Source organism: Chiloscyllium punctatum, chromosome 2, assembly GCF_047496795.1.
Source record: "Chiloscyllium punctatum isolate Juve2018m chromosome 2, sChiPun1.3, whole genome shotgun sequence".
NCBI lineage: Eukaryota > Metazoa > Chordata > Chondrichthyes > Orectolobiformes > Hemiscylliidae > Chiloscyllium > Chiloscyllium punctatum.
The window spans coordinates 15,462,894-15,488,357 of NC_092740.1; the positions used below are offsets into that span (position 1 = coordinate 15,462,894).

A 25,464-nucleotide genomic window follows, 5' to 3' on the forward strand; every position below is an offset into this window, starting at 1 on the left:
ACATAAGTTGAGAAAGACATTTAAAAGTAGAGAATTGCAGTTCATTAAGATATCACAATGTACACCCCACAGCCAGTGCAGTACATCTGACGTGTAGCAGACATGCTGAAATTGTGAGAGATGTGATTTAGAAAAAACGGCTATCATAAGAGTTACACAGCACGGAAATGGACCCTTCTGTCTGACTAGTCCATGCCGACCATGTTCCCAAACTAAATCAGTCCCGTCTGCCTGCACTTGGCCCATATCCTTCTAAACCGTTGCTATTGCTGGACTTACTCAAATATCTTTTAAGACCAGGTTATAGTCCAACAGGTTTATTTGGAAGTACAAGCTTTCAGAGTGCTGCTCCTTCCCCAGGTCACTAGTGGGGTAGGATACATAGGACATAGTTAGAATTTATAAGTAAAACAACAATCATATAACCGCAATTTAGAAGACAAATCTAGATGGCTGTTAAGTCTTTAATCACTTAGAATGGGGATGCAGGTTTCAATTGATTTAATATGTAAATTCCAGAATTAATTTCAAGTCACTGCCCCAGGATAACTTAAGGTTTCATCATCGTATTTAAAAAGTGACATCTCAGCTCAGACAATGTGTCAAAGGTGTAAGGATCGAATCTGTCTGGTCTGACTCCAGGCTGGGATACACAAAGTAGGAATTTATAAAATATCATATTACCTTCAGATTGGATGTTTTTTGAACAAAATAGAATGTATCCGCAAATGCAAATGTGCACTACAAATTCACTCCATAGATTTGTATGTGCATGCGAGAGAGAGGGGGACAGTGTGTGTGCGTGCTTGAGAGGGAGTGTGCACGAGTGTGACACAGTACATTGTGACGATACTGCCGCTTTATCAAGGTTATTTTGTTTTTTTTAAAGAGGTCGTAAAGGTAAAGGTGCTGAAATGTCTGGACGTGAGCCTGTTTTAACAATGGCAGGGGAGTGACCGTTCTTCCAGTTCAGGTTTTTTAATAGTTTTTTTTTCGTTGTAACTGTGAGAAATTGCTTGCATTGGAGCAAGGTTCTAAACTTCCGATAGTTTCTGACTGGCTTTCTCTCTGAAATCTCTCCTGTCTGTCAGAACCAGAGTTTGAATTTACCTTTTGCCAAGGGGTATGTCTATGGGATGTTGCAGGAATGGGAACAACTCCTTAGTTAAGTTGATGTATTGAGTTGGGTTTTCAAATAGTTAAGTTATTCTAAATTCTGTTTTCTTTATTCGTGTTTCAAATGTAGTCTTTAAATAAATTCTGTTTTGCTTAAAGCTGAGTGGCTTGACCAGCTGCATCACACCGAGAATATCCACTTCATGTCTGCCTTTAAAATAAGAAACAGTTAGTCTGGGTTACCTTAAAATATTTTGAGGTGGCCTGGCCTGATCTATAACAGTACTCCTGTGAGAGGATGTATGTGTGCATTGTAGGTCGACTGAGTGGGTTTCTGATCCATTGTCCTTTTGGGATCTTATTTACTTTCTTGCATTTCTGCAGAAACTTGATGTCTGTATCAATATGCGCAATCTTCTTGGAGATCCTCTGCACTTTGAGCCAGCAGTTGGTGGTGTCGATTATTGCCGTGATGTGGAGGTGCTGGCATTGAACTGGGGTGTACAAAGCTAAGCATCACACAACACCAGGTTATAGTCCAACAGGTTTATTTGAAAGCACTGACTTTCGAAGTGCTGCTTCTTTGTCAGGTAGCTAGTGGGGGAGGGTACATCAATGTATCTGGTGTATAGCTTGGTTGGAGGCCCTGTGCAGCAAAAGTCTTTTTTGAGCTTGTGCATGAAAATGGATGAGTTATAGGATGGTGCCTAGAGATTTGGCGGTTGTGCTGAGGATGTTGCACCGATGCTGTCATCATAGGTAATGCTGGTGTAGAGTGCCGAAACATCCATAGTGATGAGGAATCTTCCTGGTTCGACTGGGCCGTGGGTGCTGAGGTCCTGTAAGAAGTTTTGTAGTGTCATGCCGGAAGCTGGGGGTTCCCTGTACAATGGGTTTCAGGGTGTCCTCAACAGAGGCAGAGATATTCTCATGCAGGGTCCCTTTGCCCAATGCAATGAGACGTCCAGGTGTGTTGGCTTTGTGTATCTTCAGAAGGTAGTGGAAGTCTCCTACACGAGATGTAGGTGGGATGAGAGTGCATAAACCACTCTGAAGGACTGGATCATAGGTCTTGATCAATCTGTTTAGTTCATGGGTGTGTTCTTTGGTCAGTTAGGCCAGTAGTATTGCCTGTAGTGTTCCTGGCTGTTCAGTTGTCGGTACACTTCCTTGCAGTAGTCCATTCTATTCTGTATGATGATGGCTATTTCTTTATCTGCTGGTTTGATGACAGTGTTGCGGTTGGTCTTCAGAGCATGGATGGCGCTGCCTTGTGATCAGGTGATATTTTGCTCCACCTTGAGTGCGGGTGATGAATTTGGCATTTACGCATTTCCTGATGGTTGGAGCGTATATGTCAAGCCCAGGGCAGCAGCCCTCCAGAGAGGTCTGAATTAAAGACTCCTTGAGTCACTCCACCACAGATCTCTCTGTCAACTGTTCCGGTTTGTTGGCTGTCTCACTAGGCTTGCTGGTGGCATCTTGGAAGAATTCCTAGAGTCTCATTCATCTGATGAATTCCTGTGTCTCCCGCCACTACAGATTTATTTTAGAAACTCAGCACCCACGGACCAGTGCACTAGGAACATTCCTCGTCACAGTGGACATTTCGGCATTCTACACCAGCATCCCACATGATGACAGCATTGCTACAACAGAGTCAGTCCTTAACGCCAACGACTATCAATCTCCAGGCACCATCTTAGAACTCATCTCTTCATCCTCGACCACAATGTCTTCACCTTTGACAATCCATTCTTCATCCAGACACAAGGAACAGCCAATGGGGACCACATTTGCACCCCAAGACCCCAACATTTTCACTGGGAGATGGATGGGAATGTAGTAATTTGGAGCATAGGCTGATCAACTATGATCTTAACAAATGGAGGGCTGGCTTGTAGGAATGAATGGTCTACTACTGTTCCTAATTCATATGATCTTATTGTTCATAATTGGTTTCAGCACTGGAGAAGGCCATTCTGACCATCATGCCTGTTCCAGATCCACATCACTTTCAGATTTCACCCAGTTTGTACTGTGTCTTGATGCTGTCGTGTAATCTTCCAGTTGCAGCCAAATCTGCTTTTATATTTGACGTGATTTTCGTTTCCCATGACAGGAAGTGACGTCAGTACCTTGGCTTCCTGCCGTTACATTTACTAATGTATCCCAGCAATCAAAGCAAAATCTATCCACAAATCTGACAAGGTGAGGGAGAAAGGGAAGAGCGTTTTTTACCTATGTTAGCTGAGGGAGCCAATGTTCTGAATGAACAAACAAAAAAATTGGAATGCGATTTCATTTTTAATGGAATGTTAATTTGCTTTAATTTGGAATGGAAGGGTAAAGAAAACTAAGTGGGGTGCATGGAGATTATGTGCAAAATTTTATAAACACAGATAAACTGTGGGATTATCTGTGACTGATTAGAGATTTAAATGAACCAAACATTAAGTTGATTGTCAATGTATATTGACTTTTGTTTGGGAAGAAGAAAAGAAATTTATAGTCTTTAAGCCAAGTCTCTTGATTTTTATTTGGAAGAGTTTGTCTGCTGTTTTATGTGCTTGTGGGGATGGCAGTACAATTGAAACATAGGAAATACGTCAGTCATTAACAGAAGGGCTTTGGATGGATAGCTGCACGGCGCAAGTTATCACTTCAGGAGGGATTATTTAATAGAGTGTGGAAAGGCAGACTTTTATTAATCAAAGTTTCTATTGCAGCAATAGAAGGAAGGAACAAATTGGCATTTGAATAGCACCAAGCATGCCAACAGGGCCTCTCATTGTTTCACAAGCTAAGAAAGCAAAGCTTGTTTGACAACTGAAGCTGAGGGCCAAGCTTTCTGCACAGCAAGATTCCATTACTGGATTAGTAGTGCTGGAAGAGCACAGCAGTTCAGGCAGCATCCAAGGAGCTTCGAAATCGACGTTTCGGGCAAAAGCCCTTCATCAGGACTAAAGGCAGTGAGCCTGAAGCGTGGAGAGATAAGCTAGAGGAGGGTGGGGGTGGGGAGAAAGTAGCATAGAGTACAGTGGGTGAGTGGGGGAGGGGATGAAGGTGATAGGTCAAGGAGGAGAGGGTGGAGTGGATAGATGGAAAAGGAGATAGGCAGGTAGGACAAGTCATGGGGACAGTGCTGAGCTGGAAGTTTAGAACTAGGGTGAGGTGAGGGAAGGGGAAATGAGGAAACTGGTGAAGTCTACATTGAAGCCCTGGGGTTGAAGTGTTCCGAGGCGGAAGATGAGGCGTTCTTCCTCCAGGTGTCTGGTGGTGAGGGAGCGGCGGTGAAGGAGGCCCAGGACCTCCATGTCCTCAGCAGAGTGGGAGGGGGAGTTGAAATGTTGGGCCACGGGCCGGTGTAGTTGATTGGTGCAGGTGTCCAGGAGATGTTACCTAAAGCGCTCTGCTAGGAGGCGCCCAGTCTCCCCAATGTAGAGGAGACCACATTGGGAGCAACGGATACAATAAATGATATCAGTGGATGTGCAAGTAAAACTTTGGATGTGGAAGGCTCCTTTCGGGCCTTGGATAGAGGTGAGGGAGGAGGTGTGGGCGCAGGTTTTACAGTTCCTGCGGTGGCAGGGGAAAGTGCCAGGATGGGAGGGTGGGTTGGTCGGGGGCGTGGACCTGACCAGGTAGTCACGGAGGGAACGGTCTTTGCGGAAACAACTGTGATGTTTTTGTTAGTCATTATTGAGGGTTAAATGCATTCAGGAGCCAGAGTTAGTCATTTTGCTCCTTGACCCTGTTCTGTCAAAGGGAGGCTTGCTGCCTACGTGAGGGGAAGAGGGGAAGAGAGGATGAAGTGATGGGGTGGGGAGGAGAGGCCATGAGGGTGAAGTGTAATTATCAGCATGGAACCCTTCGGCCAAATGGTCTGTTTCTGTGATTCCATGGCAGTACGAAATCAAGCTGAGGCACCCCTGGGACAGTAAGCAAAGGAAAAGTGATTTAACTCATCATTTCATATTGTTCCTGTTGTGGAGATTTGGGAGTTGGTCACTGAGTGAAAGGTGGGAGCCATGTTTTTCTGCAACATGATTCCGGTACTACGAAAGGTAACGGAGAGTGTGGACTTCAAAATTGTTTTAGATGTTATAACAATTTAGATTTGATTTTCCTTTTGCCTGGTATTAATTTAACCCTTCAAGAAATAAAGATGAATCTTTTGGGCCAATGGCAGCAAAATTATAGAGCTGTTTAAAACTATTCTAATTGAATTAATTTGTTTATTGGTTATAAAATAAAGGTGTATGGGAGGACGGATAAGGATGTTTGGGGTTGGAGGGCATTTTATTAAAACCTCCACAGAGATGGCAGCTCTGATAGGAGTTGGTTATTGGTTACGTTGCAGATGGAGTTGACTCAGTGCAGGAGGGCAGTGTTGATGAATCGATTATGCAAGGTAAAACTAAGACTTGTTTCATTACTTAAATGGTGAAAACTGGGAATAGTGACGGTGCATAAAGATTTGGAGATCCATTTATATCAAATCATTAGACTACAGTAATCATGTGCAAATATGCCAGCCATATGGTTCAGAAACTTTACACACTAAGCCACAGCCTATGGGATCAACCCTACTCTAGGGCTGGAGGACAGACTTCAACGCTGACACTCCAGTGCATTTTGGAAGAAGGGGTGATGATTATATTGGATCTTGTCGATGCTTGGCACTTGGGACATGCTGATGTTGCTATATCGCCCCAACCTGAATATTGTTCAGTCCTTACTGCAAAATGACATGGACTACCTCAGTGTCTGTGGAGTCCTAAATGGTGCTAACATATGAGGAAAGATTGGATCAACTGGGCTTGAACCATATGAAATCCTGATGGGACTGGACAGGCTAGATGTGGGAAGAATGTTCCCAATGTTGGGGAAGTCCAGAACTAAGGGGTCACAGTCTAAGAATAAGGGATAAGCTATTCAGGACTGAGATGAGGAAGAATGTCTTTAGAGCTGTGAACCTGTGGAATTCTCTGACGGGAAGCTGTTGGGGTTAGTTCATTTGATATATTCAGGAGGGAGCTGGACATGGCTCTTGTGGCTAAAGAGATCCAGCGGTATGGAGAGAAAGTGGGAATGGGGTACTGAGTTTGCGTGATCAGCCATGATCATATTGAATAGTAATGCAGGCTCAAAGGGCTGTGAATGTCCTGCTATTTTCTATGTTTCTTTGTGCTGAACATTTGTATAATCATCAAGAACATCCCCACTTCTGACCTTATGATGGAGGGAAGATCATTGAAACATCTGAAGATGGTTAGAACTGAAGATGGTTGGAACTTGGACATTACCTTCAAGAAACTCCTACAGTGATGCCTTTTGGCTGAAAGGCTTGACCTTTAATAACCACTACCTTTGTGCCAGTTATGATTCTAACCAGTGGAATAGGAAGGATGTTATTGCATTGGAGGCATAGAAAATAGGCGCAGGAGTAGGCCATTGGGCCCTTTGAGCCTGCGCCACCGTTCTATATGATCATGGCTGATCGTGCAATCTCAGTATCCCACTCCTGCATTCTCTTCATTGTCCTTGATCCCTCCAGCCACAAGGGGCCATGTCTAGCTCCCTCTTGAATATATCTAACAAACTGACCCCAACAGCCTCCTATGGGAGAGAATTCCACAGGTTCACAACTGAGTGAAGAAGTTCTTCCTCATCTCAGTCCTGAATGGCTTACCTTCTATTCTGAGACTGTGATCCCTAGTTCTGGACTTTGCCAATTTCAGGACCATTCTTCCTGCATCTAGCCTGTCCAGTCCCATCAGGATTTTATATGGTACTGTGACACATTCGGACACACACACACCCCCATTCTTCTAAACTCTAGCTAGTACAAGCCCATTTCATCCAGTCTTTTATCATCTGTCAGTCCTGCCATCCCAGGAATCAGTCTGGTGAATGTTTGCTGGACTCCCTCAGTAGCAAGAATGTCCTTCCTCAGAGTAGGAAACCAAAAGTCCACACAAAACTCAAGATGTAGCCTCACCAAGGCCCTGTACAACTGCAGCAAGACCTGCTTTAATACTCAAATCCTCTTGCAATGAAGGCCAGCATGCCATTCGCTTTCTTCATAGCATCCAGCGACTGTTCCACCATGACACCCAGATCTCATTGCACCTCACCCTTTCCTAAACCGCCACCATTCAGATAATAATCTGCCTTCCTGTTTTTGCGAATCAATCCTATATCAGATATGATTCATTAGATTAAGTCTAGAAGTGAAAGGCTTGTTTTATGATGAGAGATTGAACAGATTAAGCCTGTACTGTGGTGTTTAGAAGGATGAGAGGAGATCTAATTGACATATTCAGGATGTTAAAGGGGATTGGTAACCGAGATGGAGAAAGGATATTTTGCCTTGAGGCAATCTAGAATGAGAGGGCATAGTTTTAGAACAAAAGTGGCAAATTTAAAACACATCAGTGAGGAGAAATGACTCTGTAAATTTACTGCCTTAGAGTGTGGTGGATGCTAGGACACTGAAGAAATTTGAGGAGATAGACCGATTTTCAATTAGGGTTGAAGGGTTATGGGGAACAGGCAGGAAAATAGAGTTGAGGCCAAGATGAGATCAGCCATAATTGTATTAATTGGAGCAGGCCCAAGAGGCTGAATTGTCTACTCCTACTCCAGGAGGGGATAGTCAACACATGATGTAATGCTGCTTGGATGTTGTTTTGAAAACAAGATGCCAACATCCAGTATGTGTGATGTACACTCTCTAGAGAGTTTTGACACCAGAAGGGTCCAGATGGATATAGTTTCTAGGTAATCTCAAGTGACTGAATCGACAAAAGTTGATTAATGTCATTAAGAGTTCTTGGTGAAGGGAAAGGAGATTTGTGAGGTACTAATAGCTTTGGAAGATGAGTAAAGAAAGACTTGTTTTTCTGTATTATGCCTTTCAGTGTCTCCCAAACTGATTTACAATGATTGAGCTAGCTTTAAAGTGTAGTTACACTTTTAACTCAGGTTGATAGCACAGTAAAAGGTCTTTTGGCCCATCGAGTAAGATACTAGAGAAGGTTTAGGGCCTATCAAAAATAGTCGTAGAAAGTTGTGTGTGGAATCTGAGGACATAGGGGAAGCGCTTAATGAATACATTTCATCAGTATTCACATTGGAAAAGGGCAATGTTAGTGAGAATATGGAGATGCAGGCCACCAGATTAGATGGGATTGAGGGTGACAAAGAGGAGGATTTCCCAATTTTGGAAGATCTGAAAATAGATAATACCCTGGAACTGGATGGGATTTATCCTCTGATTCTCTGGGAAGCTTGGGAGGAGATTGCATAGCCTTTAGCATCGATCTTTGTCATTATTGTTGACAGGACTAGTGTCAGAAGATTGGAGGAGAGCAAATTTTCCCTTGTTTAAGAAAGGGAGTCGGGACAACCCTGGTAATTATAGGCCAGTGAGCCTTACTTCGGTTGTGGGTAAGGTATTGGAAAAGGTTACAAGAGAGGATTTATAATCATCTGGAAAGGAATAATTTGACTAGGGGTAGTCAACGCGGTTTTGAGAAGTCTAGGTCGTGCCTTACTAACCTTATTGAGTTCTTCAAGAAGGTGACAAAACAGGTGGATGAAGGTAAGGCGGCAGATGTGGTGTATATGGACTTCAGTAAGGTGTTTGATAAGGTTCCACACAGTAGGCTATTTCACAAAATAAGGAATTTTGGGATTGAAGGTGATTTAGCTGTTTGGATCAGAAATTGGCTTGCTGAAAGAAGACAGAGGGTGGTGGTTGATGGGAAATGTTCATCCTGGAGCTCAGTTACCAGTGGTGTGACGCATGGATCTGTTTTGGGGCCACTGCTGTTTGTCATTTTTATAAACTATCTGGAGGTGGTATAGAAGGATGGGTTAGTAGATTTACAGTTGAAACTAGGGTAGGCCGAGGTATGGATATTGCTGAAGGATGTTGTGGGTTACAGAGGGATGTAGATAAGATAGAGTCCTAGAGATGTACAGCGTGGAAACAGACCCTTCGGTCTAACCCGTCCATACCAACCAGATATCCCAACCCAATCTAGTCCCACCTGCCAGCACCTGGCCCGTATTCCTCCAAACCCTTCCAATTCATATACCCATCCAAATGCCTCTTAAATGTTGCAATTGTACCAGCCTCCACCACTTCGTCTGGCAGCTCATTCCATACACGTACCACCCTCTGCGTGGAAACAGTTGCCCCATAGGTCTCTTTTATATCTTTCCCTCCTCACCCTCGACTTATGCCCTCTAGTTCTGGACTTCCCGACCCCAGGGAAAAGACTTTGCCTATTAACCCTATCCACTCTATGCCCCTCATAATTTTGTAAACCTCTATAAGGTCACCCCCTCAGCCTCTGATGCTCCAGGGGAAAAAGCCCCAGCCTGTTCAGCCTCCCCTATAGCTCAAATCCTCCAACCCTGGAAACATCCTGCAACCCTCAGCTGGGCTGAGAAATGGCAAATGGAGTTTAATGCGGAAACGTGTGAGGTAGTTCATTTGAGAAAAAGTAACAGGAAAGCAGAGTACTGGGCTAATGGTAAAATTCTTGGCAGTGTAGATGAACAGAGAGATGTGTCCAGGTGCCTAAATCCCTGAAAGTTGCCACCCAGGTTGATAGGGTTGTTAAGAAGCATATGGTGTGTTGGCGTTTATTGGTAGGGGTATTGAGTTTTGGAGCCACGAGGTCATGATTCAGCTGTACAAGACACTGGTGCGGCCGCATCTGGAGTATTGCGTGCGGTTCTGGTCACTGCATTATAGGAAGGATGTGAAGCTTCACAAAGGGTTCAGAGGAGATCTACTAGGATGATGCCTGGTATGGAAGGAAGGTCTTACGAGGATAGGCTGAGGGAACTGAGGCTGTTTTCGTTGGAGAGATGATTGAGAGGTGACTTAATCGAGACATAAGATAATCAGAGGGTTAGATAGGGTGGACAGGGAGAGCCTTTTTCCTTGGATGGTGAAGGCAACACAAGGGGACATAGCTTTAAATTGAGGGGTGATAGATTTTGGACAGATATTGGGGGTTGTTTCTTCACTCAGAATAGTAGGGGTGTGGAATGGCCTGCCTGTAGCAGTAGTAGACTCTCCGACGTTAAGGGCATTTAAATGGGCATCGGACATGCATATGGATAGTAATGGTGTAGGTTAGATACGCATCAGATCAATTTTGCAGGTCGGCGCGCATCGAGGGCCGAAGGGCCTGTACTGCACTGTAACGTTCTATGTTCTATGAGTCTGTACCATCAGAAACCACCATCTATTATGATCCCATTTTACTTGATTACTTATTATAGTCGCTGAAAATGTCTTGCTGGAATAGCACACCAGGTCAGGCAGCATCCAAGGAACAGGAGAATCGATGTTTCGGGCATAAGCCCTTCTTCAGGAATGAGGAAAGTGTGTCCAGCAGGCTAAGATACTTACTATAGTAACATGTTCCCCACTTTCCAAACTTGCAAATAGCAAACTGGGAACAGGAGTAGGCCATTCAACATCTCAAACTTGCTCCAGCGAGCTACCAAAGAGGTTGATCCTGAATTCCCTGTGGGATTTGGTTAGTCACTTAAATTTACAGTTACCTAGTTCTGATTTCTCTATTGAATGGAAGCATCCTTGGATAATCTTAAAGATGGCCCTTGGCCAGAGATAAAAGCCAAAAAGCGATTGTTAATTAATTAATCCAGCATTGTTTCCACCATCTTGCTGATGGAACAAGACCAATTACTGGTGCTTGGTTGGGTGCATGTGTGTGTGAGAGACAGAGACCTCATTCAAGTACGAAGTAAAATGTTAACTCCTTTGTCAAATCGTCCACTTGTATAACTGTGTTTCACTTTGTTTTGAGAGCATTGAGCTGTTCATACTGTAAGTGAATTGTATCGAGATAATTATTTGTCGGTAGTGGCAGGATTTATGTGGGAGATGCAGGAGGTTTACTGTGGCCTGTGTTTGATTGCATTGCCCTGTGTTCAATATTCTGTAATTTTGTTTCAAAATATGTGACATTGTTGTGCTTCTGGATTCAATTAGAATTTGTAGACTTGTTGGTTGGGAGTGGAGTGTGGTGCCATCTTGCATCTGCGTGCGTATATGTATACGCGTGTGTATGTGCACTGCCTGCGCTACTTTCTAAGTGGTGAGAGAGGTTGGCAGGCAGTTCAGACTTTTTCTGGTATCGGAGGATCTCTGTGATTTGAAGTAAGCTGCAAGTGATAAACGCAGGACAAACAATCCAGAGGTCAGACAGAGTCTGTTCCTTTCGGCCATGATACTCCCATCTTGATTTCAAAATTCTCCACGTCAGAAGTCCCAGGAAGTACGAAATAACCTAATGAATTCAAAACAAATGCTTGGGCCAATTCCAGAACAGTCTAGAACTATCTGTACAAGTTTAGGAGTAGGCTATTCAGCTCTGGTCCTATTCCACTTATGCAATTGGATTGAAATCAATTGGCAATCAAAATAAATTCCTAATGAGGTATTTTGCATATCATCTCATTTGTTCTTTCATGTGCAGTGAAATCAACTTGCATTATGGACTTTGTCCAGCTCCCTTTCTGGACCCTTCCAGTGACTCCATGTCTACTGCATGAGCTATCAATTTAGTCCAATATGGCCCTGATTCTTGGGTTGGGTGAGGGGAGGTTTATGACCTATGTTGTGGGACAAAGGTACAATGCTAGCACTTCAATGTCAGCCAGTCCTAATTTCCCTTGAATGATTGGCTCTTTAAGGCATTTCAACAGACAGTTAAGAATCATTAAAGTCATAAAGATGTACAGTACAGAAATAGATCTGTCCAACACGTCTATGCAGACCAGATATCCCACATAGTTCTATTTGCCAGCATTTGGCCCATATCCCTACAAATCTTTCCTATTTATGTACCCATCCAGACGCCTTTTTAATGTTGTAATTGTACTATCCTCCACCACATCCTTCGGCAACTCATTCCATGCACGCTGCACCCTCTGCATGAAAAACTTGCCCCTTACGTCCCTTTTATATCTTTCCACTCTTGCCTGAAACCTATGTACTGTAGTTTTGGACCTTCTTTCATGGGGAAAAGACGGGAGTATTTTGCATCAGTATTTACTGTGGAAAAGGATTTGGAAGGTATAGAATGTTGCAAAATATCCACATTAAAGAGGAGGAAGTGCTGGATGTCTTGAAATGGGTAAAGGTGGATAAATCCGCAGGACCTGATCAGGTGTTCCCTAGAACTCTGTGGGAAGCTAGAGAAGTGATTGCTGGGCCTCTTGTTGAGATATTTGTATCATTGATTGTCACAGGTGAGGTGTCAAAAGACTGGATGTTGGTTAACGTGGTGCCACAGTTTAAGAAGGGTAGTAAGGACAAGCCAGGGAACTATAGACCAGGGAGCCTGAATTTGGTGGTGGGCAAGTTGTTGGAGGGAATCCTGAGGGACAGGATGTACATGTATTTGGAAAGGCAAGGACCGATTAGGGATAGTCAACATGGCTTTGTACATGGGAAATCATGTCTCACAAATTTGATTGAGTTTTTTGAAGAAGTAATGAAGAGGATTGATGAGGGTAGAGCAGTAGATGTGATCTATAAGGACTTCAGTAAGGCGTTCGACAAGGTTCCCTATGGGAGACTGATTAGCAAGGTTAGATCTCATGGAATACAGGGAGAACTAGCCATTTGGATACAGAACTGGCTCAAAGGTAGAAGACAGAGGGTGGTGGAGGGTTGTTTTTCAGACTGGAGGCCTGTGACCAAGGGAGTACCACAAGGATCGGTGCTGGGTTCTCTACCTTTTGTCATTTACATAAATGATTTGGATGCGAGCTTAAGAGGTACAGTTAGTAAGTTTGCAGATGACACCAAAATTGGAGGTATAGTGGACAGCGAAGAGGGTTACCTCCGATTACAACAGGGTCTGGACCAGATGGGCCAATGGGCTGAGAAGTGGCAGGTGGAGTTTAATTCAGATAAATGTGAGGTGCTGCATTTTGGGAAAGCAAATCTTAGCAGGACTTATCCACTTAATGGTAAGGTCCTAGGGAGTGTTGCTGAACAAAGAGACCTTGGAGTGCAAGTTCATAGCTCCTTGAAAGTGGAGTCAGAGGTAGATAGGATAGTTTTATAGCTTTCCCCTCTCGCCCTAAACCTATGTCCTCTAGTTCTGGACTCCCTGACCACAGGGAAAAGACTTTGTCCATTTATTCTATCCATGCCCCTCATAATTTTGTAAATATCTATAAGGTCACCCCTCAGCCTCTGCTCCAGGGTAAATAGCCTTAGCCTATTCAGCCTTTCCCTATAGCTCAGACCCTCCAACCCTGGCAACATGCTTGTAAATCTTTACTGAACCCTTTCAAGTTTGACAGTACTCTAAAAGTGGCCTCAGCAATGTCCTGTACAGCCGCAACATGACCTCCCAACTCCTGTACTCAGTGCGCTGACCAATAAAGGAAAGCATACCAAACTCCTCCTTCACTATCCTATCTACCTGTGACTTCACTTTCAAGGAATGATGAACCAGCACTCTGAGGTGTCTTTGGTCAATTAATCAATTACAATGGTGTGGGTCTGGAGTCTGATATCAGTCAGACCAGGTACAGATTGCAGATATCTTTCCCTAAAGGAGATTGGTGAGTCAGATAATTTCACAGTAATCGATAACCGTAATGGTGACCTCAAGAATGAAACAAGCTTTATATTTCAGATTTATTAGTTGAGTTGAATTCACCAGCTGCCAGAGTGAGATTTGAACTCGTCCTCAGAAAATTAGCTAGGGCCTCCAGATTGCTAGTCCAGTCACATTATTTCCTGGTGCCTAATCTGTTTCAAGGTTTGCATACCCTTTGTTTTATTTCTTCCTAATATTTAACTTAAAATAATATGCCCATATATACATTGCCAAGTCAGTTTATAGCATTATATATTTAAATGAAATCCTTCCAAACCTACTCTTTGCTGGAGTCATGGGACCCCATTCCATAAATCCTTAAAAGTGAAATACTGTGGATGCTGGCATTCTGAAACAAAAGTGAAAATGCTAGAGAAACTCAGCAGGTCTGACAGCTTGTGGAGAGAGAAACTGAGTTAAGATGTTGAAGCAAAATACTGCAGATGCTGGGAATCAGAATGTTGGACAAACTCAGCAACTTGCTCTGAAGAGTCATACCGGACTCGGTGTTAACTCTATTTCAATCTCCATTTTGACATGTTAAATAACCTGTTATCTCAATATGTTTGTTGGGGTGGAATGGCGTTCCAGATATCTACCAATCCCCCCTCTCTGTGAAATTACATCCTTAAGGAATATTGATTTGATCAAATGTAAAGCAAGATTAAAAGTATTAAACCTCTCAAGCTGATTAATTTGCCATTAATTCCCAGAACTTTTGATTAAATGACGATATTATCTGTATAGTCATTCATCTTATACATGTTAAGTATTCCTGTCAATTTGTAAAGATATGGACCATTGACATCACATTGACTGTTTGGTGGCTTCTGCACTTTTCTCGTAAATAATGTTGCTTTTTATTTTTCAGAAAGGGATTATTACAACCTGTGTGACAAGCAACCAATTGGAAGAACCCTTTTCAGGCAGTTCTGTGAGACCAGAGTTGAATTGAAGCGATGCATTGAATTCCTGGATGCAGTGGTAAGTCTTCACTTCAGCGCAATCATAACATCTAAGTCAGATTCACGAGAGAAGACGACCAAGATCCTTCTAGTTTGTATTCTACCATCCAATTAATCTGTGATGGATCAGTGATGGAACTGTTGATTAATTATAGCAATCAATTGCAGTCAATTAGGATGTTGATGGTGGGGCATTCAATGATGATAACACTACTGAATGTCCAGGGATGATGGTTAGATTCTGCCTTGTTTGATATAGTCATTATCTGGCCGCTTGTGTAACATGAATTTATTTGTCAGCCCAAACCTGGATGTAGTCCTGGTCTTAATGCATTTGGGCACCACTTCCTTTGTATCTGAGGATTTGCTAATGCTGCTGAACATTGTGCAATCATCAGTGAACATCTCCACTTCTTACCTTATGATGGAAGGAAGGTTGGCAGCTGAAGATGGGGCCTAGGACCCTGAGGAACTGCTAGAGCTGAGATGACTGATCACCAACAACCACCTCCATCTTCCTTTGTGCCATACATGATCCAACCAGCAACAAGCTTTCCTATTGTCTCCTAATAACTCCAGCTTTGTCAGGGCTTCTTGATGCCATACTTGATCAAATGTGACTTTGATGTCGGGGATAGTCACCTTCCTCTCTCCTCTGGAATTCAGTTCTTTTGTCTATGTTTAAATGAAGGCTGTAATAAGGACAGGAGCTGAAGAGACCTGGCAGATGCCAAACTGAGCATCAGTGAGCAGGATATTGCTGAGCAGGTGCTGCTTGATAGCAGTGTTGGTTGACACCTTCCATCACTTCACTGATCATTGAGAACAGACTGGGGGCAGGAATTGGCCTGGTTGGATTTGTCATGCTTTTTGTGTACAGGACACCCCTGGGCAATTTTCCATGTTGCCAGATAGATTTCAGTCTCGTAGCTATAGGTATACAATTTGCAAGCAACTTAAACCTCTCGTATCAGCTTTGTTTGAGAAATTAAATAGTATTTTAAAAAAATTATATTTTTATTGTGCCTTTGTCTAGCTACTTGTGACAGATGCAATCCTTGTATCACTCTAAAGTGACTTACTATGGAAACCATGATTTGGAGGAGCTGGTATTGGACTGGGGTGGACAAAGTTAAAAATCACACATCAGGTTATAGCCCAACAGGAAGCACTAGCTTTTGAAGCATTGCTTCTTCAGGTGGTTGATAACCACCTGATGAAGGAGCAGTGCTCGGAAAGCTAGTTTGCTTCCAAATAAACCTGTTGGACTATAACCTGGTGTTGGGTGATTTTTAACTTTTACTATGGAAAGAGAGACCTTGTATCTGGTTAAAAACCAATGGCAGTAATTTGTCTTTGATAAAGTGCCTTTAATATAGTAACCTATCCAAAAGTACTTCAGTGTCATAATTTGACACATGGCCACATGAGATTTTGGGACAAGTGACAGCTTAGTCAAAGAGATATATTTCAAGGAGCATTGTGAAGGAAGAGAGAAAGAGGTTTCAGGAGAGAGTTCAGTTTAGGGTCAAGTCAGCTGAGGGCACAGAAAAGCCAGAATTAAATTTGAGAACAGCCTTTGATGCAGATGTCATACAATTGCTCCAGTGACAAATAGGTGCGTCCTGGTGAAATGCAATATGTTGATGTGATAGATTCTGGGCGTGACTCAGTCTGAAGAAACGATTTATCAAATCATGCTGTGTTTGAGTAGTTGGACCTTTTATAAATGGGGAAATGAATTTGCATCTTTCTAAAATTTGCCTCAATCTAGTTTATCCCCTTCACCTTACCCAACTGTGTAGATGGTTTATTGAGAAAGTTATGAATTGATGTAGCTCCTGGTTCTTTGCACAAACTCAAGATGAACCTAAAAAGCTTCCTGGCTGATGACTTTTGAACATCACTGTTGTAATGTAGCTGCAGTGGTGGCCAATTTTCATGCATAGCAAGCTCCCACAAAAATCATTGCAATGCATGACATGATAATCTGTTTATTTTGTTGGCCAGAACACTGGGGAAGAATCTCCATACACTATTTCGAAGAATGTCATGGGATTGTGCATGGTGGCTCAGTGGTTAGCACTGCTGCGTCACAGCACCAGGGTCCCAGGTTCAATTCCAGCCTTGGGTGACTGTCTGTGTGGAGTTTGCACATTCTCCCCATGTCTGTGTGGGTTTCCTCCAGGTGCTCTGGTTTCCTCCCACAGTCCAAAGATGTGCAGGTCAGGTGAATTGGCCATGCTAAATTGCCCATAGTGTTAGGTGCATTAGTCAGAGGGAAATGGGTCTGGGTGGGTTACTCTTTGGAGGGTCGGTGTGGACTTGTTGGGCCGAAGGGCCTGTTTCCACACTGTAGGGAATCTAATCATTTTATTGTTCAGTGCTATTTGAATATATGTCCTTCTGACCTCACTCTTTCCACTGAGCCAAAGTTTGATGTAAATGGTCAAAAACGAACAATGTTTTTTCTTCCTTATTTATGTGTACCTAAGGTATAGAGAAGGGTTAATTAATTAACTAGATTGCATGACAGCAAATTGCGCAACACACTAGTCAACCATTTGTATTTCACTACTGTATAGCATCTAATGCATTATATTATATACAGTACTAGATTTGGTTTAAACTTATTTGAACCTTCAATAAGGGAAGTAGCTTTTCCACTAGTTAAAGCGATGGCTAGTTGAGCTTCTGGACTTTTCTAGAATTTAGAAAAGTAGGAAATAGGAGCAAGAATAGGCCATTTGCTCTATCGAGCCCTGTCCCACCATTCAGTGAGGCTATGGCTGATTTACCTCCTGACCATTTTTTCAATGCTCTTTCCTTAATTCCATGATATTTCTTTATATCTAGAAATCTCTAACCTGAACATACTTCATGACTACATTTCCATGGCATTCTGGGGTAGAGAAGTCGAAAGCTTCACTTAGTGTTGCGAATCTAAGTGATTCCATGACAAACTGATCAAACCATTTAAATAGTGGTGGCCATTTCACGACTCACTGGGGCAAGAGGTTTGGGAAATATCCCCATTTTCAATGATAGGGGAGCTCAGCACATTTTGCTCATCGGTAAATTGTTGGAAGGTGTCTTCAGCAGTGTTATCAAGCTCACTGATGCCCAGTTTGGGTTCCAACAGGGCCACTCAGCTGCTGATCTTATTACAGTCTTGGTTCAAACTTGGAGAATGGGAATCAGTGGATAAACTCTCCACTGGTTGAAGATATATCTGGAGGTCAGTCATTTCAGCTCTGAGACATCTCTGCAGGAGTTCCTCTGGGAAGTAAGAGAGATCCAAACATCAGCTGTTTCATCAATGATCTTCTCTCTGTCATAACATCTGAAATGGGGATGTTTGTAGCAGTTGTGTGTACTTCCTACAGATGCATTAATCAAAACTCCTTGGATAGCACCTTCCAAACCCATGACCTCTTACAGAAGGTCAACAATAGCAATAAAAGGAAGGACTTGGAAATATATCCCTTTCCTTCAGTGTCATTAGGAAGGGAATTCAAGAATTTTGACCCAGCACATTTAATAAAATTGATCTTAGTGGTTCAAGAAGGCAACTCGCCCAAGGGCAACTGTAGATGGGCAATAAATGCTGACCCAACCAGTACTGTCCACATCCTACTAATGAATATAAAAGAAAATAATACATCTTTCATCTTGGCCTCTTGCCATAGAGAGAGTGTAGCGAAGGTTCACTGGGCTGATGCCAAGGATGGCAGGGCTGCCCTGTGCGGAAATGGATCGACTGGGCCTGTGATCACGAGAGTTTGAAAGAATGAGAGGAGATCTGGTTGAAACTTGAACCAGACTGCACTGAACAGATGCAGGGAGGATGTACGCGCCCTCCCCCCACCCCCCCCCAACACCCTGTTAGTGAGTGTAGAGCTAGGGGACACCATATCAGGATATGGGGTAGACCAGATAGGAAATTTAGAGTGCTGCTGGAAAAGCATGCAGGTTAGGCAGCATCCGAGGAGCAGTATCTGCAGTCCTTGTTTTTACCTCCCATATAGGAAATGACTTGAGGAAACATTTCCTCACCAGAGGATGGTCAAACTATGTAGAATTTGCTCCCACAAGGCTGTGGAGGCTGATCACTGAGTATATTCGAGAGAGGGATTGATTTTGTTTTAAACATATTCAAAGCATCAATGGAGAGAGAGTGGCACTGAGTTACTGGATCAGCAATGATCATATTGAATGATGGAGCAGGCTGGAAGGGCTGAATGGCCTACCTCTGGTCATAGTTTATATCTAAATGGTCTATCTCTTATTCTGAGACACTCTCCTGTTTCTTGACCACTCTCTCACCCCCTCAACGGGAAAGATCTTTCCTCATGTACCTTGTTGACCCCTTTAAGAATTTTGAGTATTTTGGTGAGATAGGCTCTCATTTGTTGAAAACTCGAATGTAGACTTAATCTTCTCAATTCCTGTGCGCTCAGGAATTAGTTTAGTGCTCCTCTGGTGGTATATCTTTCCTTGATAGGAAGACTGAGTTAACTGCAGATCTATTAGAGTTAACCAGCAGCAGGCTATTACTCTAGCTGTAGATGCAATTTTGGATAAGGAGGACTAAATTGGCTCAAGTTCCTGCTCCTTATCACCAAAATGTAGACTACAGATTTCCAATATTTAAAATGTTGGCTTGCCTTCCCTCTCATTTTGGCCAGACTAAAGAAAACTATTGAGTTTGTTGAAGCTTTCTCATAACTTAGTTCCCCTGAGGGCCTGAAACCAGACTGGTGACTCTTGTTTGAAACCTGAGTTGCAGCTTCTCTTCCTGAGGAGAGGCACCTGGCTGAGTGCTGCTTTACACTAACCTCTGTGTGGACAATAACTTGACTGCAAAACAGTCTACTGCAAAGAGTTAAGGAGAAAACTGTGTGGTCAAGTGCAAGCTTTGAAGTGGACATGCTGGTGTTGGACTGGGGTGGACAAGGTCACAAGTCACACGACACCAGGTTATAGTCCGACTGGTTTATCTGGAAGCTTATAATTTATATATAACCTGGTGTATGTGACTTCTGACAATATACGATGTTTAGATTCAGATCTTTGATCTTGTACTTTTCTATGGACAGGATTCTGGAGCACTCCCAATGATAAGACCAGATAGACACTTCACCTGCCAGTATCTATGCAATTTTATAGTGGGTTCATAAAGCAAATGGGAAATTCAGGCCAATCTGCTGATATATCAACTTTTCTCTTCTTTATTTTCTATTTATTCTTTTAGATGTGGGGGGTCACTGGCAAGGCTTTTGTTGTCCATCCCTAATTTGCTCTTGAACTGAATGACTTACTCTGCCACTTCAGAGGGAAGTTGAGCGCCAACAGCTTTGCGGATCTGGAGTCAGTCGTAAACTAGATTGGATGAAGATGGTTGATTTCTTTCCCTAAAGGACATTCATGAACTAGGTGCAATTTTATGATAATCGCAGAATCCCTACAGTGCAGAAAGAAGCCATTCAGCCTATTTGAATCTGCAATGCCCCACCAAAGAGCATCCCACCCAGACTCCCCATCTTCTATACCTATAACCTCATGTTTCCCATGGCTGATCCGCCTAGCCTGCACATCCCTGGACACTATGTGGCAATGTAGCATGGCTAATCCACCTCACCCCCACATCTTTTGGACTGTGGGAGAAAACCAGAGCACCCAGTGGAAACCCACACAGACACTTGGAAAAGGTGCAAAACTCCACTCAGACATTCACCCAAGGCTGGAAATGAACCTGGGTCCCTGGCGCTGTCAGGCAGCTGCGCTAACCACTGAGCCACCCTCCGTTGTGTCACTGTATTTCCAGTAGTTACCAGATTGCCATTAGACTAGCGTTTAATTCCAGATTTCTTAATTGAATTCAAATTTTGTCACTTTCTTACGAATCTGAGGTTCTCTCATACTGTAACAGAGGATTAGCATGAATCTTTTGATTACTAGTCCAGTGACAGCAGCTCTCTGATGCTGCCTTCCTCCTGTTACCCTTGCCATAGAGTCATAGAATGTACAGCACAGAAACAGACCCTTCAGTCCAACCCGTCTATGCTGACCAGATATCCCAACCCAAATCTAGTCCCAACTGCCAGCACCCAGCTCATATCCCTCCAAACCCTTCCTATTAATATACCCATCCAAATGCCTCTTAAATGTTGCAATTGTACCAGCCTCCACCACTTCCTCTGGCAGCTCATTCCATACACATACCACCCTCTGTGTGAAAAAGTTGCCCCTTAGGTCTCTTTTATATCTTTCCCCCCTCACCCTAAACCTATGCCCTCTAGTTCTGGACTCCCTGACCCCATGGAAAAGACTTTGTCTATTTATCCTATCCATGCCCCTCAATTTTGTAAACCTCTATAAGGTCGCCCCTCAGCCTCCAACGCTCCAGGGAAAGCAGCCCCAGCCTGTTCAGCCTCTCCCTGTAGCTCAGACCCTCCAACCCTGGCAACACTCTTGTAAATCTTTTCTGAACCCTTTCAAGTTTCACAACATCTTTCCAATAGGAAAGAGACCAGAATTGCACGCAATATTCCAACAGTGGCTTAACCAATGTCCTGTACAGCTGCAATATGACCTCCCACCTCCTGTGCTCAATACTCTGACTATTAAAGAAAAACATACCAAACGCCGCCTTCACTATCCTATCTACCTGCGACTCCACTTTCAAGGAGCTATGAACCTGCACTCCAAGGTCTCTTTGTTCAGCAACACTCCTTACCATTAAGTGTATAAGTCCTGCTAAGATTTGTTTTCCCAAAATGCAGCACCTCGTATTTATCTGAATTAAACTGCATCTGCCACTTCTTAGCCCATTGGCCCAGATCCTGTGGTAATCTGAGGTAACCCTCTTCGCTGTCCACTACACCTCCAATTTTGGTGTCATCTGCAAACTTACTGACTGTACCTCTTATGCTCACATCCAAATCATTTACGTAAATGACAAAAAGTAGAGGCTGCTGGAACACCCAGGTCTCTGCATCATCTTTGAATAGAGAGGTGTGCTGGCATTCTGTTTCTTGACCTCTGTGTGCTGCCTAAGACTACACTGTTCCCATTAAGCTCAACAGAAGCTTGAAGAACAGCACCTCCCCTTCCAATTTAGCACTCTTTGGCTTTTGGGTTCGGAATAGCCAGTTCAATTCTTTGCTGTCGTATTGTTAGCACCTTTTGCTTTGGACTGCAGCACTTGACGATAATGTCATTGTTGCTACTTACAGATTATCTAGATCTTGTGACACAGTGGTAGTGCTCTTAAGATCTGGGTTAAATTCCAACTTCCTCATCTGATGATCATGGAGATATATCATACCAGGTTCAACCAAATTTATTAAAAGAATAAGATTTTTTTAACTGGTTCTCTAGATCTGTCTTGTATTTCTTTACCTGTCTCAGTGTTTCCCTTTTTTGGCCTTGTGCCAGCATCCTACTGCATGTCTCCTGCTCTTCATCAAAATTAACTTTAATTCTCTCTTCACAGACGCTGCCTGACTGGCTAAGTGTTTTCTGTTTGTGTCTCAGAATTACAGCTCCTGCAGTATTTTGGTTTTTGTTGGCAGGACCTGGGCTAGTTATTCTCAATATTGATGTGTTGAGTGTCCATTTCATCTCTGCCTAATTTCCAAACTTTACCACGCACAACTTCATACAACTTGAAGAACGAGGCTAAAATTAGTGAAAGACAAGTTTAGGGTTTCAGTTCTTTGCATAAACACTTCCAAATTTAAAACTTCTCAGATGGAGAGGTGAATGTTGTGATGGAGAAATGTAAATTTAGCTGAATGGTCTAAGTAGGCAGAAGTTCCTAAAATATAATTCCTGATGAATGTTGGTTCATCCAGAACCCCAAACCCCTTAAAACTCGACAGAGTGAGTGTGTGAAACTGTTGACAAAAGTAGCAGTTAGTTCTAGGTTTTTGGAAAGTATTTGGATCAGTCCTGATCAAGAGGGGGATTTGTAAATTGGAGTTGTGTTCAATGGTTTCAGTAATTATGGAGGAAATGTTGAGTCCTGGAGAGAAACCAAACCTCTGCATGTGTTGAAGAGCCAATCTGATGGGTTGAAACGTCTTTGCTTGATGAGAGAACTTTTTCCATATCACAAGAAGTGTTAAGTACAGGGTTAGGCATTTACCATGTGGGAGAGGTTGTGAAATGAGTCACCTTGCATTGCTCATGGGAAACTTTAAACTTTAAAAGATCTGGAAAGCTGTAGGAGTGGGTGGGAACCAACAATAGGATCATGCCCTTTTTGTAAAGTACATTCCTTCCTACGTCTAAACCTGCTGTTGATTGGTGGTTAATCAGAGCAGGTGAAAACCTGTGCTAAGAATCTCTTCTGAGCTACAAAAGAATCACAGAATCCCTACAGTATAGAAACAGGCCATTTGGCACATCATGTCCACATCCACATCAACTCTCTGAAGAGCGTCCCACTCAGAACCACTGTCCCTGTAACCCTGCATGGCTAACCCACCTAGCCTGCACATCCCTGGACACTTTGAGCAATTTAGCATGGCCAATCCACACAACCGGCACATCTTTGGACTGCTGGAGGAAACCCGCGCAAGCACTGGAAGTGTGTGCAAACTCCACAGGGTCCTGATGCTAAAATTGAACCTGGGTCCCTGGCACTGTGAGGCACCAGTGCTAACCCATCTCTATATGGTGCCGAGAGAGATAAGGGTACAGAGAAGTTAAACACGCACACAGGTTGTTTGTTTTGTTGCCTGTTTCAGACTTGATGAGCCTTTTTCTGTGTTGTAAAAGTCTATCATTTGATGACAGGAATGATATGGACAATAGGTGAAAGAATAAAGGAAAAACCTTTTTGCATTTATGAAGCGTCTTTCAATTAGCACAATGTCTCCAGATGCCTTGCAGCGGTGCCACAGACAAAGTAACCCAGAACTAACGGAGGGAACATTTGGGTCAGGTGTCAAAAGCTTGGTCAAAGACTTGACTACTTAAAGAAGGTGAGAGAAGTCAAGAGGTTAGGGGAAGGGTTACCTGGGGCTTGGGGTTTAGATTATGGAAGATCAGTAGTGGTGCAGTAAGCACAAGAAGCTGGAATTGGAAGAACAGAGTTCCTGGTGCATTGAGGTCAATGGAGGATACAGAGATTGGAAGGAATTCAATGTGAGCAACAAAGAGGAAAATCAGTGGAAGCAACAAACCAAGATTAGACATCAGTTTATAATGCCAATTAAAGAGATGGTACCATTTTTAATTTCTCACTGTTGTCCTGTTTTAAGAAGCCAATACACGTGAATCAGATTGTTTAAATTCTAACCTTAGCTCCACTCCATTCCTGACAATGGTCTGATTGTGATACTATCTGTTTCTAGGCAGATTATGAAGTGGCTCCGGATGAGAAGCGTCGAGATTGCGGACTCCAGCTTTTAGAGACCTACTTCAACAATGGGGTATGTTGGTATGCAATTTTTCCATAATCTCAAACTAATTTGTCATCTTTTGATATACAATTATGGAGAAATTCAATTTGTGAAAGTTTTTTTTCTCTGTTAAGATATTGAAATGCATTTTTTAAAAAAAATGTCAATTAGCCGTTTCCTCCGTTACCTACCAAATTATTTTTTTGCCCAAATCTTATCTTCTGTCTCCCATGCCCTTTGCTGAGAATGTTAAATATACGACAACATCTGTTTGTAGGAATGCCATCTCCCTCCTGTCAGCTATTCAGGCAATCAGTCTTCTATAAGCTTCAGTTGTTAAATGCTATAACCCCATTGTTGGGGTGAGAGGCCCTGCAGTGAGCAATGATGAGATTTCATTCATTTTGCAATCCCTCGTCTTGGCATGATTCCCACAGTAGGGACTTGAACCACAGCAATGTGGCCTACTCTCAATTCCCCTCTGGGTAATTGGGGTTGGGGATTAAATACTGGCTTGGCCAGTGATGGCCACAACCTGTGAATGATTGATTTGAATTTTAAAAATACCCAATTGGATTTCAGCAGTTACACCAAACTCTCTTTCTTAAGTTTATCTGCCAGGTTCTGAATAGTTAAAAGTTGCTATCAGTTGCCTTTATTTGCAAGCTTGTTGAACTAAATCAAATAAATGTTGGAAAGTAACATTTTAATTTCTAACATTTACAATCCTAGAGACAGTTCACAACTATTGGTGCCTACCATGGTGGGTACAGATGAGAAGGAGTCACCCATTTAGCTCGAGCTGCTTCCACCATTCAACAAGATCATTGTCTCATTTATGGGCTAATTGTCTAAAACTACTTTTCCCATACACTTCTGCTGACCAAAAGGGAAGTATCAATCTTGTTAGATCAATTGTTAATCTAAATCCATCAATTGTCTGATCAACGTTTGGGCATCTCCCCTAATATCTCACTATACGGCTCAGTTGCAAATTTTGGTTAATTACAGTCCTGGAAAGCATCTTTGGGGCATTTTGCTATGGCAAAAGTGAGATAAGTGCAAGTTATTGTTGAGTAATTATTTTTATAATGCTGGTGCTATGTATTTGCAGTCAGTAGCTCATTTACCTGAAGTGCCTGTGGAAATGGTGAAGCAGTGCAAAGAGAAATTGGAGGAAAGTCCTTGTAAGGAAATCTTTACAGAATGTGTGAAGTAAGTCTACACTTGATTACATTTGAGTAAATGACTGGCGATTTTGTGTTGAAGAGCTTAAAAAGCAGGAGTAGGCAATTT

The 25,464-nt window shown here is 42.8% G+C and overlaps 1 protein-coding gene across 1 annotated transcript in view; it reads left to right on the forward strand.

Moving 5' to 3' along the window:
• LOC140494635 (G protein-coupled receptor kinase 6-like) overlaps positions 1–25,464 on the forward strand; it is a 119,155-nt gene that overhangs the window by 66,627 nt on the left and 27,064 nt on the right. Inside the window, exons 3-5 of the mRNA XM_072594037.1 lie at positions 14,662–14,774; positions 24,121–24,198; positions 25,283–25,383. Of these exons, the coding sequence (XP_072450138.1) occupies positions 14,662–14,774; positions 24,121–24,198; positions 25,283–25,383 (292 nt within the window). The remainder of the gene's footprint in view (positions 1–14,661; positions 14,775–24,120; positions 24,199–25,282; positions 25,384–25,464) is intronic.